The sequence below is a fragment of the Sebastes fasciatus genome, chromosome 1, assembly GCF_043250625.1.
Source record: "Sebastes fasciatus isolate fSebFas1 chromosome 1, fSebFas1.pri, whole genome shotgun sequence".
NCBI classification, from domain to species: Eukaryota; Metazoa; Chordata; class Actinopteri; order Perciformes; family Sebastidae; genus Sebastes; species Sebastes fasciatus.
Genome location: NC_133795.1, coordinates 28,354,218 through 28,368,264, shown reverse-complemented (window position 1 = coordinate 28,368,264; position 14,047 = coordinate 28,354,218). Strand labels below are relative to the sequence as shown.

Below are 14,047 nucleotides of genomic sequence, written 5' to 3'. Positions count from 1 at the left end.
TACTGCACCCCGACGTGAAGCACCCTGAAGGGGATTCTTTCACAACAGTGACCCGCTAGCTGTACATTATCCCGCTTATTACACAGCTACTTTCTGAAGAAATCAATATTTTAACACAAACTGTCTGCTATACATAGCAACGGTCTGCTATAAAGAAATTACAGACACCCAGAACGCGTATTCAGAATCGAGTATTCAACACAGCCGTGTAATAAAGACATGTTAGGACCCCCAAAAAAACAAGTGTTCTCATAGTTGATTTGTACTGGGATGATTGGGGAAATATGTTTGCACTTATTTCCTGTGCAGTGATTACATCATCATTGTCTACAGTGGCAGTTTGTTTGAAAGACATTATGTGGACACTGGATATTCACGCTGGATATTTGTTGACGCTAAGTTGCCAGTTTATTGGGTCTACATAGCTATAGCTAAAAGTAATGCAGTTTTAGTGTGGTGCTGATAACACTTTATGAACATTTTGGAGGATGTTTGTGATGTTGAACTAATATTGTGTTATACTGAGGTGTTTCTTATAATCAGTCTACCCTCACTGAGATAAATGGCATCGACACAACATTAAAATCAGGAGGATTTATTGGAGGACTGCTGTTATAAACTGCATTAGTTTAAGCCAGGTGTATCCAATAAACTGGTAATTGAGTGTATGTTGTTTAATTCAGTTCTGATGTTTGTGTTATTTCTATTTTTGAAGTACAAAGTTGTGAGTGAAGAGCTGCTGGATACATTTCATGATATCGTTAGACCGATTGTTTCCTGGTGAAAGTTTTGGTTACTGTCCTGATCTCATTAGAAATGAGGAACATTGGACATGGTTTTGTGCACACACCATGGTATAAAAAATGTTCATGGTTAAAAGAAGCTAGTTGGACAAAGTGTTTAAATGTCTAAAATAAACTGTTTGATCATAAAAACTGGAACTGAAATTTGTTATTTATTTTGAGTTAAGCGAAATGATTTACTAATACTCAAATAAATTAAGGTAACAATTTGCATGGATGTTTTTGAGTATGATGGAGTTCAAATAAGAGTAGCTTAAATAAAGTAATTTGACAATTTAATATCAACACAATGTTTGGATTAAGATTAAGTTGGTTAAATTTAATTAAGCCTTTAGAGGTCTAAGCAAATCAAGTTGGTTGAACTTAATCAATTGGGTTAGTCAGACTACAACAGACTCAGGATTTACTCAATAATGCCATAGTTGGAACTACTTAAAAACATCCATGCAATTTGTTACCTTCATTTTTTTTAAGTTGAACCAGTGGATTTTTTTTTAGAGTGTACTTATTTTCCAAGTTTTTTAAGAGAGAAAGATTGCATTTTTCAGCAGTATAGTATTTATAGCACAGCCTTGATAGTTGTTACCTGTGGCTGTGAGAGTGGTGAACAGCAGAAACACGAGCATGTCTGCAGCGTCTCCACATGTCTAAATGCACGTCTCCTTCTTTTATACCCTGAGCTGACCTTTGTTTGATGTGCAGCCTCCGCTGAGCTTGGCAGCGGTCAGAAAGGCACCTGTAGTCCGTCTCAGACTTTATCACAGTTCGTGTTAGCGTGTGACGGCGTGTTGCCACATCACAGTGGATTAACTGGAACAAAAAAAAGTGTTTCTAAGGACCTACAGTGCTGACTATTTACTTTCACAGTCTGTGGCAACACTTTAATTTGAATTTGTATGTTTAGGTGTTCTTTATACATGTTTTGTTGCAGGGTAGGATAGTTTGACAACGAAAGTAATGTAACCTTCAAAGTGACACAAATGACTGTGGTTGGTTAAATGTTCTGATGCGTTTAATTTCGTTTATTTTTTGTAGAATGAGACAGAAGGAATCACAGTAGATGAAAACATGGTCCAATGCTTGCTCTGTCTTCATGTGCCGCAACACGGATGACTCGTCTGTTTACATGATGTACTGGAAAAGAGGAGAAGCAGATAATGATTACACATCAAATGCAACTAAAACCCATATCTAAACAAGCATTTCTACACTGATGAGTTATTTTTAGCTTATTCTATTATATATGATAGATATACATATCCCAATACTGACAGAGTTTATCCAGTCGATGTAGGCGGAGACACGGGTGAAGATGGTGGGCTGTTTGTACGCGTTGCATCCCTTATCAGACACAAAGCTGGTAATACCGTGGACGTAGTATTTTCCATTAACAAGGCAGTTCAGAGGGCCGCCAGAGTCACCCTGAGAGGAAAGAGATTAAAGAGAGCATCTTCAGTCTTGTGGACATTCAGTGGTGGATATAAAATATAAATAACACCATAGTTAGTTACTTTTTTGAAGGGTTAAAGCAGCAGTGGGAAGAAATGGAGCAATACGATTTAAAAAAAAGTTATTTTTTATAAAACGATCACTATATCCTGACAATAGTGCATGAAACAGGTAATCTGAAAAAAATCATGTTCCTCTGTGAAAATTTCACAGACTGGAGGAAAACAACTAATCAGAGCTGAGCTGGAACCTTGCCGTCTCTGAGCAGCTGTCAATTACTCGGAAACAATGATCAAACGGTCAAACTAGGCATCGCATGCCTATTTCTCTCCTCAAATGTTTTAGAAACATTTTATAGTCTACTGTTTAGCTGTAAAATGAGAAAGTTTGTGACTCGGCAGCCATGTTGAGATCAGTTGAGGAAATACCAAGCACCGCCCACCAGCTGGAGTACAGCCAATAGGAACGCTCTCTCTCTGAAATTACCTGTAATTGGCCAAAGTCTCCTCAGAACACCTGAATTACAATATGCTGAAAGATTATTGAGATTTTTGCCCAATGATGCCAAAAATATTATACCTCCTGAAGCTTTAAATTGTGCAGGATTTTTTTCTCCTCTATAGTCCTCTATAATAAGACGTTATATATTTTGAATTACTGAGTGTACAACCTTTGCAAATTTCTTTTTTCACTTAGGGGGAGACTCACATTGCATCCGCCATCGTAACCACCACCGCCGCACACCATGGTGGTTTTGACGAAGCTGCCCCACCAGTCATGTCTGCTGCAGATCTTGTAGTCGACCAGAGGAAGGTAGGCCTCCATCAGCTGGGCGGACAGGCTGCCACCGGCTGGACAAGGTGAAATTGGAAAGGTAAGATGCATTTAGTTTTACAGACAAACACTGAAAACTGACGGGATCGTGTGATGAACTCACTGGAAGTGTATCCCCATCCGGTGATGTAGCAGATGTTGTTGTGGGGCAGAATCTGTCCGGTGTGAGGCAGAGAGCCCAGCTGGACGTAATAGTCCAGGGTGGCAGGGGAAGACAAACGCAGCAGGGCAATGTCGAACCTGAGGTGGAGATCCATGGATCAAACAGGAGGCAATAATAACTTTGTAAAGATGCCACACTGCTGAGGAGGACATTTCGTCGGTGGGTTTGACCACCACTTCTTACTAGCTTAGAATTTACAGGTTTGACCAAAGATATTTGAGAGATGGACATTTTAACTTACTTATATGAAAACTTTTGAAAATAACAGATAAAATCAACAAAAACATGCAAATAGAGGAAAATACAATTCTTACCCATTACTAGGTCTGTTGGAGTCCCATCCGTTATGGATGAAAACGTCGCTGACAGTTATTAATTGCTCATTGTAACTGTCGTTGTAGAGGTCATGTTCACCGAGAACGACGCGCCACGTCCTAGAGCTGTAATATTTTTTTTAAAAAAAGAAGCAAACCGAAACACAATACTGTTAATCAATTCTAGTTGTGACTCAAATGACTAATTGCAAATCAGCATGGATTCTTATTACAGTAAACTAAAAAGTAAAGCTCACAATATGCCATTAAATGACTCCTGGTTTTGTTTATTTTTTCTTTTATTCCTTTGTTTGGAGACTTTCCTTTCTTTCTTTCTAATAAAATAAATGAATCCCGTTGGTATGTGACAGTTATAAATGAGGCTGTGAGATGTGTCCTCGTGCTGGTGACATTTTTCTGTGATAAGAGCAGGTTATGGATATTCAAGTCAAAGTAATCACAAAAATGTGCACAAATGCACCTAAAACTCATACAGCCAAAGAATACAGAGTGTATGCGTGAGTTAATCATTAGGTTACCGGTCCACACAGTGAGCAGCAGTCATAACCCAGCCTTCCTTGATCAGGGTTCCTCCGCAATGGTGGATGTACCTGCTGCCAGATTGGTACTGAAGAGAGACCTAAGGAGAAGAAGCTATGTCAGTGTCAAAACATTAATAAGTGTGATTTTTTTAATCTGATATGGTGGCTCTGTATTGGTAGATTACCTGCCAGGGCCAGGAGTTGGGTCTGGCCACGGTACCTCCCACGACTCTTTCAGTAATGTCCTCCAGGTACCTGGGCTGGGGCTCCAGTTCAGCCAGCACTGGTTAAAAACATAAAAAAAACAGAGAGAATGAGTTATACATGGTTTCCAACAATAATACAGTTTGCTTTCCACCTCCAGAAACAGGAAATGAGGGCAGCAAGAGTGCTGGTAGGGCAGATTATGTGGAGCTCCTGCGTGTTGACTAAACTAAAAACGAGTGACTGACTGGATGACGGAGAGAGTGACTGACTGATCGAGCAAGAGAGCGATCGAGACAGAAGGAGATCAATAATGAATGGTTATACAGCACAGTCGGTGTGTGCTGTCATTTTCTCACCCAGGGCTGTGAAACTTGTCAACACCAGAAGTCTAAGCATGTCTGTAGTGTGTCACAAGCTTTCTGCAAAGGAGCGAGGGCTTCTCTCCTTCTTTTATACCTCGACTCGACCTTCAGTCGGCCCGGAAAAGTGTGGCGGTTCTTTCCCCTTTGACAAAAGCCAGGTATGCAGCTGTGGTTTGTCTCACACGCTGTTTATCAAGGTCGGTTACCACACACGTCCTGAATTGACCCGTAGAGAAGAACGACACGTAGCCTATATCACTGTAGGACATTAGTCATAGTGATTAAAAGGATTTAGAAGGGTATTTATGTGTTTATCGTGTTTGATAAAGTCCACAACATCTTTTTTTGACACTGTTTATGGGCAGAAAAAACATATTTTTGTCAGAAATGTGTCCTGAAGGGGAGAAGTGTAATGATGACTGGCTGACCTTATGGCTCCGTCAACCATCTGATATGAAGTCAAACATGATTTTTTACCTTTTTATTCTCATCCAAAGTTCCCAATGTAGCCGTGTGCCTTGGGTTCGTCTAACTGATATAATATAAAAATAACAAACGCCGTGGTGAATGAGCAGTGAGCAGCAACTCCCGCCAGCTTTATTTTATTCTCCTGCCACACAACACCAGACCCGTAGCGGAAGCTCTCCCCACTCGTCTTCCTGCCCTACGGCAACAGAAAAGGACCAAACATCTTCTTCGCCAAAATACAGTTTTAACCCATGAACAAGGGTAGGAGAGTCTGTTACACATCTCCTCCCCTCAACTGGAAACGTCCCTGTTTCTTAACCCAAATAACAATAATCAACAGTTTATTCCGTGATCTGTGTAAACAATACCTCCTATAAAACAGTGCTTAACTCCGGCAAACATTAAAGTGCAACAAGGCTACAACATATAAAACTCAGAACCTGTCAAAGTCTTTAAGGTGTGAAGGGGGTCGCACCACTCTCCCCCCGCGAGACTGAGTGGGTTCAGACCCCACTGAGTCCCCCCCAAGTCCATAATCTAATCCTCCAGTCTGAAACTGACCCTCCCCAACAGGAAGCTGGGAGGCTGGCAAAGTCCCCAAGGTGGGAGGGCAGGTGAAGGGAGGAGGAGTAGCAGGAACAGTCTGTGTCGGTAATGGCAGAGTGTAAGGTTTGAGTCCGTCATGGTGAACAACATGGGCTCGTTCCAATGAGTCCAGGGGGTTGATGATGCGGTATGTCAGTGCAGCTTCCCCTCCAGAAGCCAGCACCTGCACCACCCGATAGGGGCCCTTCCAGTGTGGCACCAGCTTGGTACGGCTCTCAGTGGGGTTATTTAGCCATACCAGCGCACCCACGCTGTAGGCACGGTGGCAGCTACGCTCATCATAATACAGTTTCTGTCTCTCATGAGCTTCTGCCACGTTGAGCCTAGCCATGCTGAATGCTGACTCCAGCCGCTCCGCCATGGACAACACATACTCTGGTGGCGATCAAGGGCCCCGGTAGTCCAGAATGCCAAGGGGCACACACACGTCAGCAGGAACCCGGGCCTCGCGCCCATGCATGAGGTAGAAGGGGGTGAACCGTGTACTGGAATGCTTGGAGGTGTTGTATGCAAAAGCGACTTGCTTCACATACGTGTCCCACTCACCCCCATGAGTAAGCAACATCTTAGCCAGCTGATCGATCAGAGTTCTGTTATGACGCTCCACCATGCCATCTGATTTGGGGTTATAAGCAGTGGTGCGCGTTTTCTTTATGCCCAACAGTTTAAAGAGGCTCTGAATTACCTCTGCCTCAAACTGGCGGCCCTGATCACTGTGGAGAACTTCTGGGACTCCATGCACTAACACATAGTCCTCAAACAGGCAGTGGGCCACTGTTTGAGCTGTCTGGTTCTGTAGGGCGTACAAGTTTACAAACTTAGTGAAGTAGTCCTCCACTACTAAAATGTATCTGTTTCCCCGGGAGGAGGTCAGAGGCAACTCCAAAATGTCCGCAACCACCCTCTGCATCGGGCGGACAGCCTGAGACCCCCCCATGGGCGCTCTCTGTCTGGGAACTGGGCACCTCTGGGTCTGACAGGCTCTGCATTGCTCACACCACTGTTTAATGTCTCTCAACATAAAGGGCCAGTAGTAGGATTGCCTGGCCTTTTCCCACACACGTTCCGCTGAAAAGTGTGCGGCAGCCGGCCCCCCATGTAACTGCGGCACCATGGAAGGGGGGGATCACCACTTGAATTTGCTCCTCCCCCGAAGATGCAGAATGCACTGTACGACACAGCAGTCCCTCAATGAGTGACAGACGGTTAAACTCAGTCCGTAGTTTCCTCAGCTCAGCAGAGGACCCCCTGAGGAGCCTGCGAGGCGGTCTCGTTGTGCCCTGCTCCAACCAAGCCAACACTGTGCTAATGTCCGTGTCCTCGCGCTGCAAGGGCAGCAGCTCCGAGTCCCTGATGGAGAGAGAATAGGTAGGCTCCGGGTTCATGTGTGTCGTGTCTGGAGTTGAGGAGCAGTTTGGTTCCTCCACAGAGGTAATGGTGAGCCCCCCAGCTGAAGTGTCCGGGTCAACAGGGGGAAGGGAAACAGGCCGGCGTGACAGTGCATCGGCATTGTTATGACGGGAACCGTCCTTGTGAATCATGACCCAGTCCAACGGGTCCAACTCCAAAATCCATCTACTCCTCCGTCCCGTGGGGTCATGGTCCATAGCCATGCGCCTGAGGCCCAGCAGAGGACGATGGTCAGTTATGATTGAGAAAGTAGACAGTCCCACATAGTGTTTGAATTGACGTACTGCCCATACGACTGCCCACAGTTCCCGATCGAACGTGGACCACCGCTTTTGTGTGAGGGAGAGAGCCTGGCTGGCGTAGGCCACCACCCTCTCGAGCCCCTAAACTTCCTGTGCCAGCACCGCTCCCACTGTATCTTTGGAAGCGTCACTGCAGATTTTAAATGGGAGTGCAAAATTTGGCAGCATCACCACCGGAGCGGAGATAAGCACCCGTTTGAGCTCGACAGTCCTGCCTGATGGATTGAGGATGTGGGCTAATGTGACCCCATTTTTCACACTACTCACAGTGTGAGACCCGTCGTCTCCGGAAAATTGGGTTCCAGATACCCCTCAAAGTCTTTGGCAGGCAAGCTAACACCACCAGGGGAACAAACAGTCACTGGCACTTGGACCTCACTCAGGGGGGGAATGGTCATAACATCAGCAAGGGACACGTTACAGCACACAGGAATCATCTCCCCACCCCGCAGTAGGGCACAGCGACATCCCATAATTGCAACACTCCCTGCCCCAAGTCTAGCAGTGCATGGTTCTTGGTCAGAAAGTCCAGACCGAGCAGAACACTTTGAGTGGATTTCCTCAACACATAGAAAGTGCGCTGCCAGCAGGTGGGGCCCAATCGGAAAGTAACCTCAATTGTGCCCAGTGTATCCAACATTTGTGCATTAACGGCCCGAGAGTCAACATAGTTCTTTTTCAGGGGCCGGTTCTGCAGGGCAGGGACTGAGTCCACTCTGGAGACACCTCTAACGTAAGATGTGGGACGGTCATCACAGTCCACATTAGCAGTGTCATTAGTCATGTCGTGTTGCAAGGGGCCCTGAGTCAGGAAGGCTGATGTCTGGGCCTCGACACCAGCTACTGACCGTTACCCAGATGACCGCTGTCAGCATTCGGCTGCTGTGGCAGGAAACGCACACCGCACTTCCCTGGCTCCTCCTCACGCTGGGACCGCCACCCAGGGCTAGGGCTCCTGCGCCCAGGCGGCTTATTTGCGGGAGACCTGCCCTTGTCCAGGGAGTGGTCATGAGGCAGGTGAGGCCCTCTCATCGGAAACAGCCCACGATCTGGAGAGCGGCCCTGGTATCCATCATAAGACCCCCTCGACTGACATCCAAACTCCCCACAGGTACAGCCACAGCGTCCCCCTGAGGGTGAGCGGAATCCACACTCCGTCCTGTCAGTGTTCTTGGCCCTAAGCCTCTGATTCTCATTATATATCTCTTTCATGTTCATTCTCATAGCATACATGTCCTCAGTTAATTTACCAATGGCCCTCTGAAGGCCATCAGTAGCAGACACGGACTGCACGGCTGTATTCTCCCCCAGGGAAGCACCTGCGAATGTGCTCACACAGTCTCTCTGCAGGACCGCCCTGGCATTCTCACAGCGCTCAGCAACAGTCAATGCCTCGTCCAGGTCAGTGGCACCCTGCTCCAGGCACTTGGCTCTCAACACTGGGTCCAAGCCGGTGAGAAAGCGCCGAAACTTCTCCTCCCTCTGCACGACATCTCCGTAGTCTGGGAACGCCTCCGCCACCAGCCGGCTCACGTCAGCGGCGTACACCTCCAAACTCTCTCCTGGGGAGCGCACACGAGCAGAGAGGCTGGCTCTGAAGCGGTCCATGAATTGTCTCTGTCCAAACGCTGCTCCGAGCTTCTCTTTAACAGCAGCATAATTATTTTTGACTGCCGCGGGAAGGCTGTCCCGCAGCAGAAAAGCTGACTTGCTGAGGCGAGTAGGAAGAATCCTCACCAGCTCATCACTACAGTCGCCGCCGTCCGACGTCGCGCCGACAGTCACCTCCAACTGTCTGACCCAGCCGAGGAAACTCTGGCTCCCGTCACCAGCAAAAGGAGCGGGCAGGTTGGCTCGAACTTCCCTGCCAGGCAAACTTCGCTGGGTTTTAAAGGATCTTCGTCTCCACACCACATGTCAGAAACTACTACAGCTCGTCAAAAAATCAAAAGACCACCACTGCCACCAATGTAGCCGTGTGCCTTGGGTTCGTCTAACTGAGATAATACAAAAATAACAAACGCCGTGGTGAATGAGCAATGAGCAGCAACTCCCGCCAGCTTTATTTTATTCTCCTGCCACACAACAACAGACCCGTAGCTGAAGCTCCCCCCACTCGTCTTCCTGCCCTAAGGCAACAGAAAAGGACCAAACATGTTCTTCGCCAAAATACAGTTTTAACCCATGAACAAGGGTAGGAGAGTCTGTTACACCAATATGGTCTTTCAGCAAAAAAAATTAAGTTTGTTACATGTACGTGTTTTGGTCAGTTGAAGACTTAATAAAATAAGTCAGTCTCAATGAGGGGGAACAACAGGAGTTTTACCTGAATATCAGTCAAGTTACTTGGTAAGTAATTCATTTTGCTTTGTTTCATTCACAACAGCTGCTTACTGCATCAGCTCACATTGTAGGATAGTCATTTTCATGCTGCACTAAAGGGAAGAACAAAGTCCTGTTAGCTAACGTTAGCCAACAGTGTCTTGTGAACTTGTACATTGTTAGTTGTAACACTGCAAAGGTAAATGGATGTGTTTACTTTTGTTCTAATTTAAAGTTGGCACTGGGTTGATAAAGGTTTGGTCAGCAGCTCCATGGGTGGGTTGTTTGACATTTTACTCTGTATACTTCAGTTTAAAATCTATTTTGGTTAATTGAGCTGCAGCTAAAAAATGCAGTAATGGTGTCTGGGAAGTAGACACCGCGTTGTGGAAACGCCATATAAGCAGGACTTGACATTAGCACAATTCAGCGGTGGTCAAGAGAGTCACTGTTTAATATGGGTTACCATATTTTCAAACCCTCATACCGGGACACGTACGTGTACCGCACGTTCACGAGCATGCACCACAGGAGTTTTCATCAGGATGATTAACTTGGTGCACCTGTGAGGCATTTCAGCACGGAGTGGGATCAGAAAGAAGGCAGTAAGTAGTAAGACTTACTAATAGTGGCGAGCTGAAGCTTCATGAAGCATTGAAGCTTTCCAGCAAATTGGTTCGTTAAAGGGTTCATTTCTCGAGGCTTCATGTGCACACGAAACGACCTGGTGGTCAAAGAGTGTAAAACAGGCAGATATGATCTTAACCATGTGATCTGTGATATACTGTACTTTGTGCCAGTGAAGGCTGTTGGGTATGACTATACACAATGAAAAAAATATATATTACCATGTAATCCATTTATATCTATATAATATAAACTGGAAAAACAAAGTTCGGAAACTTGTGTTTGGTCGATTATTTCTCTGTTGTTACAATGCTAATTGGCATTGTATTTTACATTGTTGGAAAGCCTGTTTATCTACCTTCGCAATGATGTCCAACTTGTAAGGATCATGCATTTGTGGGATGAGCAGCACAGCTGATTATGTGGGTAGCGCCCAAGAAAAATTTGCCAAAATGCTCCGTCAATGGTAAACAGTGTATTCTCCTGTTGGTACTGACTCTTGTTTTGAGTTGTTTGGTGGATTGGATGATTGAACTCTCTATCAGTAACAAGGAACAAACAAGACATATTGGCAATTTTACACTTTATTCATTTAATACACCGTCAGGAGCCTCAGTAGCGGTGGAAGATCCATACGCAGCCACAACAGCCTGGCACCTCCTCACTCATGCTGGTCACCAACCTGGTCACACGTTGCTGTGGGATGGCGTTCCATTCCTCAACCAGGATTCGTTGCAGGTCAGCCAACGAGGTTGTGTCGGTCACTCTAACACGTACAGCACGCCCAAGCTGATCCCACAAGTGTTGAATTGGGTTGAGGTCTGGACTCTTGGCAGGCCGTTCCATTCTCTCTACTCCCACATTGTGGAGGTAGTCTGTGATAACCCTGGCTCTGTGGGGGCGAGCGTTGTCATCTTGGAGGATGAAGTTAGGTGCCAGATTGTGGAGATATGGGATCGCCACTGGTTGCAGAATCTCATCCCGATATCTCACTGCATTGAGATGGCCTTCAATGATGACAAGCCTTGTTTTGCCAGTGAGGGAGATGCCGCCCCACACCATGACCCTGCCCCCACCAAAAGCTGTTACTCCATTGGTGCAACAATCAGCATAGCGTTCTCCATGTCGTCTCCATACTTTGACCCTGCCATCCAACTTTGGCAGACAGAACCTGGACTCATCACAGAACATGACATTCCCCCACATGTTCAGGTTCCATTGTCTGTGTTGTCGATACCAGCGCAAATGGGCCAATACCAATAGGAGAATACACTGTTTACCATTGATGGAGCATTTTGGCAAATTTTTCTTGGGCCCTACCCACATAATCAGCTGTGCTGCTATTCCCACAAATGCATGATCCTTACAAGTTGGACATCATTGTGAAGGTAAATAAACAGGCTTTCCAACGATGTAAAATACAATGCCAATTAGCATTGTAACAACAGAGAAATAATCCACCAAACACAAGTTTACGAACTTTGTTTTTCCAGTATATAATCTAATGTATTTTCTAGGAAGTATATTATGAGTATATAACATACATGTATAATAAACTATAATTGTTTTGTGAGCAATGCATCTTATGTGTGTAAACCAATCCTCTGGCCAATAATTGTATTGTAGTGTAATATAATATAATAATGCCAGGAGGAGTAATGTTAGTGTTCTGTGTCACTTCTGGAAAGTGGCTTTGGTTCAACCAGTGAAGATCTGAACCACTTCCTGAACCAGTCAGCGGTATGGTTGGGCAGCGAGGCTTTGGACGTCATCAATAACGTAATTGGTCTAAAACGCTGCAAGCCTCGATACGCGCATCGCGGAAAAGTTCCTGGATTACTCGACACGCGCTCCGAAGCCTCAGCACAGCACGTAACATCCCTAGTTAGCAGCATGTGCTGAGGTTAACACAACAAGCGGATTAGCGTGCGAGATAACTGGACGGTGTGTTGGCGTTGCTTTGGGAAAGTGTTCAGTGTACAGAAGTGTTTGAAATGTGAGTGTTGAAAGAGGAGATCCTGTTTTGTTCATAGTCCCAATGAGTGAAAGCAAAATGTAAAACCTCAGAAAGAAAGAGAATAAGCATAGGCCTATTTCTCAACATGTTTAACTATTAAATGTATATACAGTAGTTTATTTAATTTATGGATTGAGTCACACTTTTAAATGTTATTTGTAGGTTCTGAAAAAAATTAAATAATATATATTACAAAATGTTGATTTGAACATAAAGGAAGTTATTCTTAAAAACATTGTTATTCTGATTTGGTAAAATGTGTGAGAGACTAGTAGAGGACGCAACTGAGTTAGTGTTAAACCCTGCAATCCTCATCTCTTTGATCCACCAGTTTACCCTGATGGAGTGACAGGTCATAAAACATTTAGTAATGGCTGTATGAAAGGAAATAACTGTTTTGTGTTTTCTCTAGTTTCTGCAGGGCCTGGACTACCTTCACACTTAGTCAGTGTAAAATCATCCAAGCCTGAGAACATCCTGCTGCATCTGGAGGAGCAGTCCCACAAAGTACCTGCAGGGGAGAGCAGCACCTGGCCAGGTCCACAGGTAAATTTTTTTTTCTTTCTATTGTTACAGATGCTGGAGATTATGTAAGAGTGAAGTCTCAAAGCTGACAGTTTACAGGTTGGGTTAATTGTGAAATGTTAAAATGCATGGTATACTGAACACCTTAGAAGCTATGAGCTTGAAAACACAAGAAGTGTTAAAGTTATTGAGCCAAGCAAGTTGTCTGACATCTTCCCAATGGCAGCATATGCTGTTGCAGGGAAGCGTGTGGTGACCCAGAAGCACTACATTTATTTACCCTAGAGGGCAAAGTAGTCATTACAATTTGTCATGTATTTGACTTGACTTTGACTTGCAGTATGACTTGTATGCAAGCGTCTACATCAGGGGTGCACACACTTTTTCAGCATGCGAGCTACTTATAAAATGACCAAGTCAAAATGATCTACCTACTATAAAAATGCAAAACATATATTTATTTATAAATATATTGAGTATTCTTTATATGTACAATATATGTTGGTGTACCTTGCATAACTGCATGAACCCATATTGTACAATATAACTGTACATTTTTTGTCATTACCTTACTCTGATGACTTGCACTGAATGGAATCAGCCAGGGATGCATAGTCCGGACAGTAGCTGCTGATAGCCAGCCTCAAGCACACTTCCAAATGATCATCAGTCAAGGTGGAACGGTATTTGGACTTAATAATCTTCATGTGGGAAAAGGCTGACTCGCATAAATAAGTGGAGCCGAATAATGCAGTCAAGGAGGTAGCACATTTCCTCATGTTGAGGTACTTTTCCTCTGTGAGTAAGTTCCAGAACTGTCCATGAGCCCTGGACTGAATGTCAGCTTGTAGTGTCAAAATCTCATCCTCCATTCCAGATGAGTTCAGGTGAAACAGTGTTGCAATTTGTTGGCTGACGTCTATTTAAAAAAAAAAAAAAAAAATTTTTTTTTTTTTTTAAAATGCCATGCGATCTACCCACACTACCTTCGCGATCGACCGGTAGATCGCGATCGACGTATTGGGCACCCCTGGTCTACATCAACAAACTATGCCTTTTTATTTGTGCCTTATTTTAAACAGATAAACGAAGAATT

The 14,047-nt window shown here is 44.7% G+C and overlaps 2 protein-coding genes across 3 annotated transcripts in view; one reads left to right on the top strand and one right to left on the bottom strand.

Annotated features, from left to right (window-relative positions):
• asic1b (acid-sensing (proton-gated) ion channel 1b) overlaps positions 1–14,047 on the top strand; it is a 256,548-nt gene that overhangs the window by 20,687 nt on the left and 221,814 nt on the right. The gene's annotated exons all lie outside the window — the stretch shown is intronic.
• On the bottom strand, positions 1,798–4,735 carry LOC141771325 (elastase-1-like). The gene is made up of 8 exons (XM_074641455.1): positions 4,669–4,735; positions 4,291–4,388; positions 4,103–4,203; positions 3,564–3,689; positions 3,190–3,326; positions 2,961–3,103; positions 2,076–2,225; positions 1,798–1,937 (listed from the first exon to the last, which is right to left on the bottom strand). Exons 1-8 carry the CDS (start codon positions 4,706–4,708, stop codon positions 1,926–1,928), a joined length of 807 nt encoding a protein of 268 aa, XP_074497556.1. The 5' UTR covers positions 4,709–4,735; the 3' UTR covers positions 1,798–1,925.

Bases quoted from the DNA above. Each gene is read 5' to 3' on its own strand.
- LOC141771325 (XM_074641455.1), bottom strand. From the start codon at position 4,708: ATGCTTAGACTTCTGGTGTTGACAAGTTTCACAGCCCTGG. The intron at 4,204-4,290 runs GTAATCTACCAA...TCTTCTCCTTAG, and splicing joins CCAACTCCTGGCCCTGGCAG to GTCTCTCTTCAGTACCAATC. The intron at 2,226-2,960 runs GTGAGTCTCCCC...CTTTCCTCTCAG, and splicing joins GTTACGATGGCGGATGCAAT to GGTGACTCTGGCGGCCCTCT.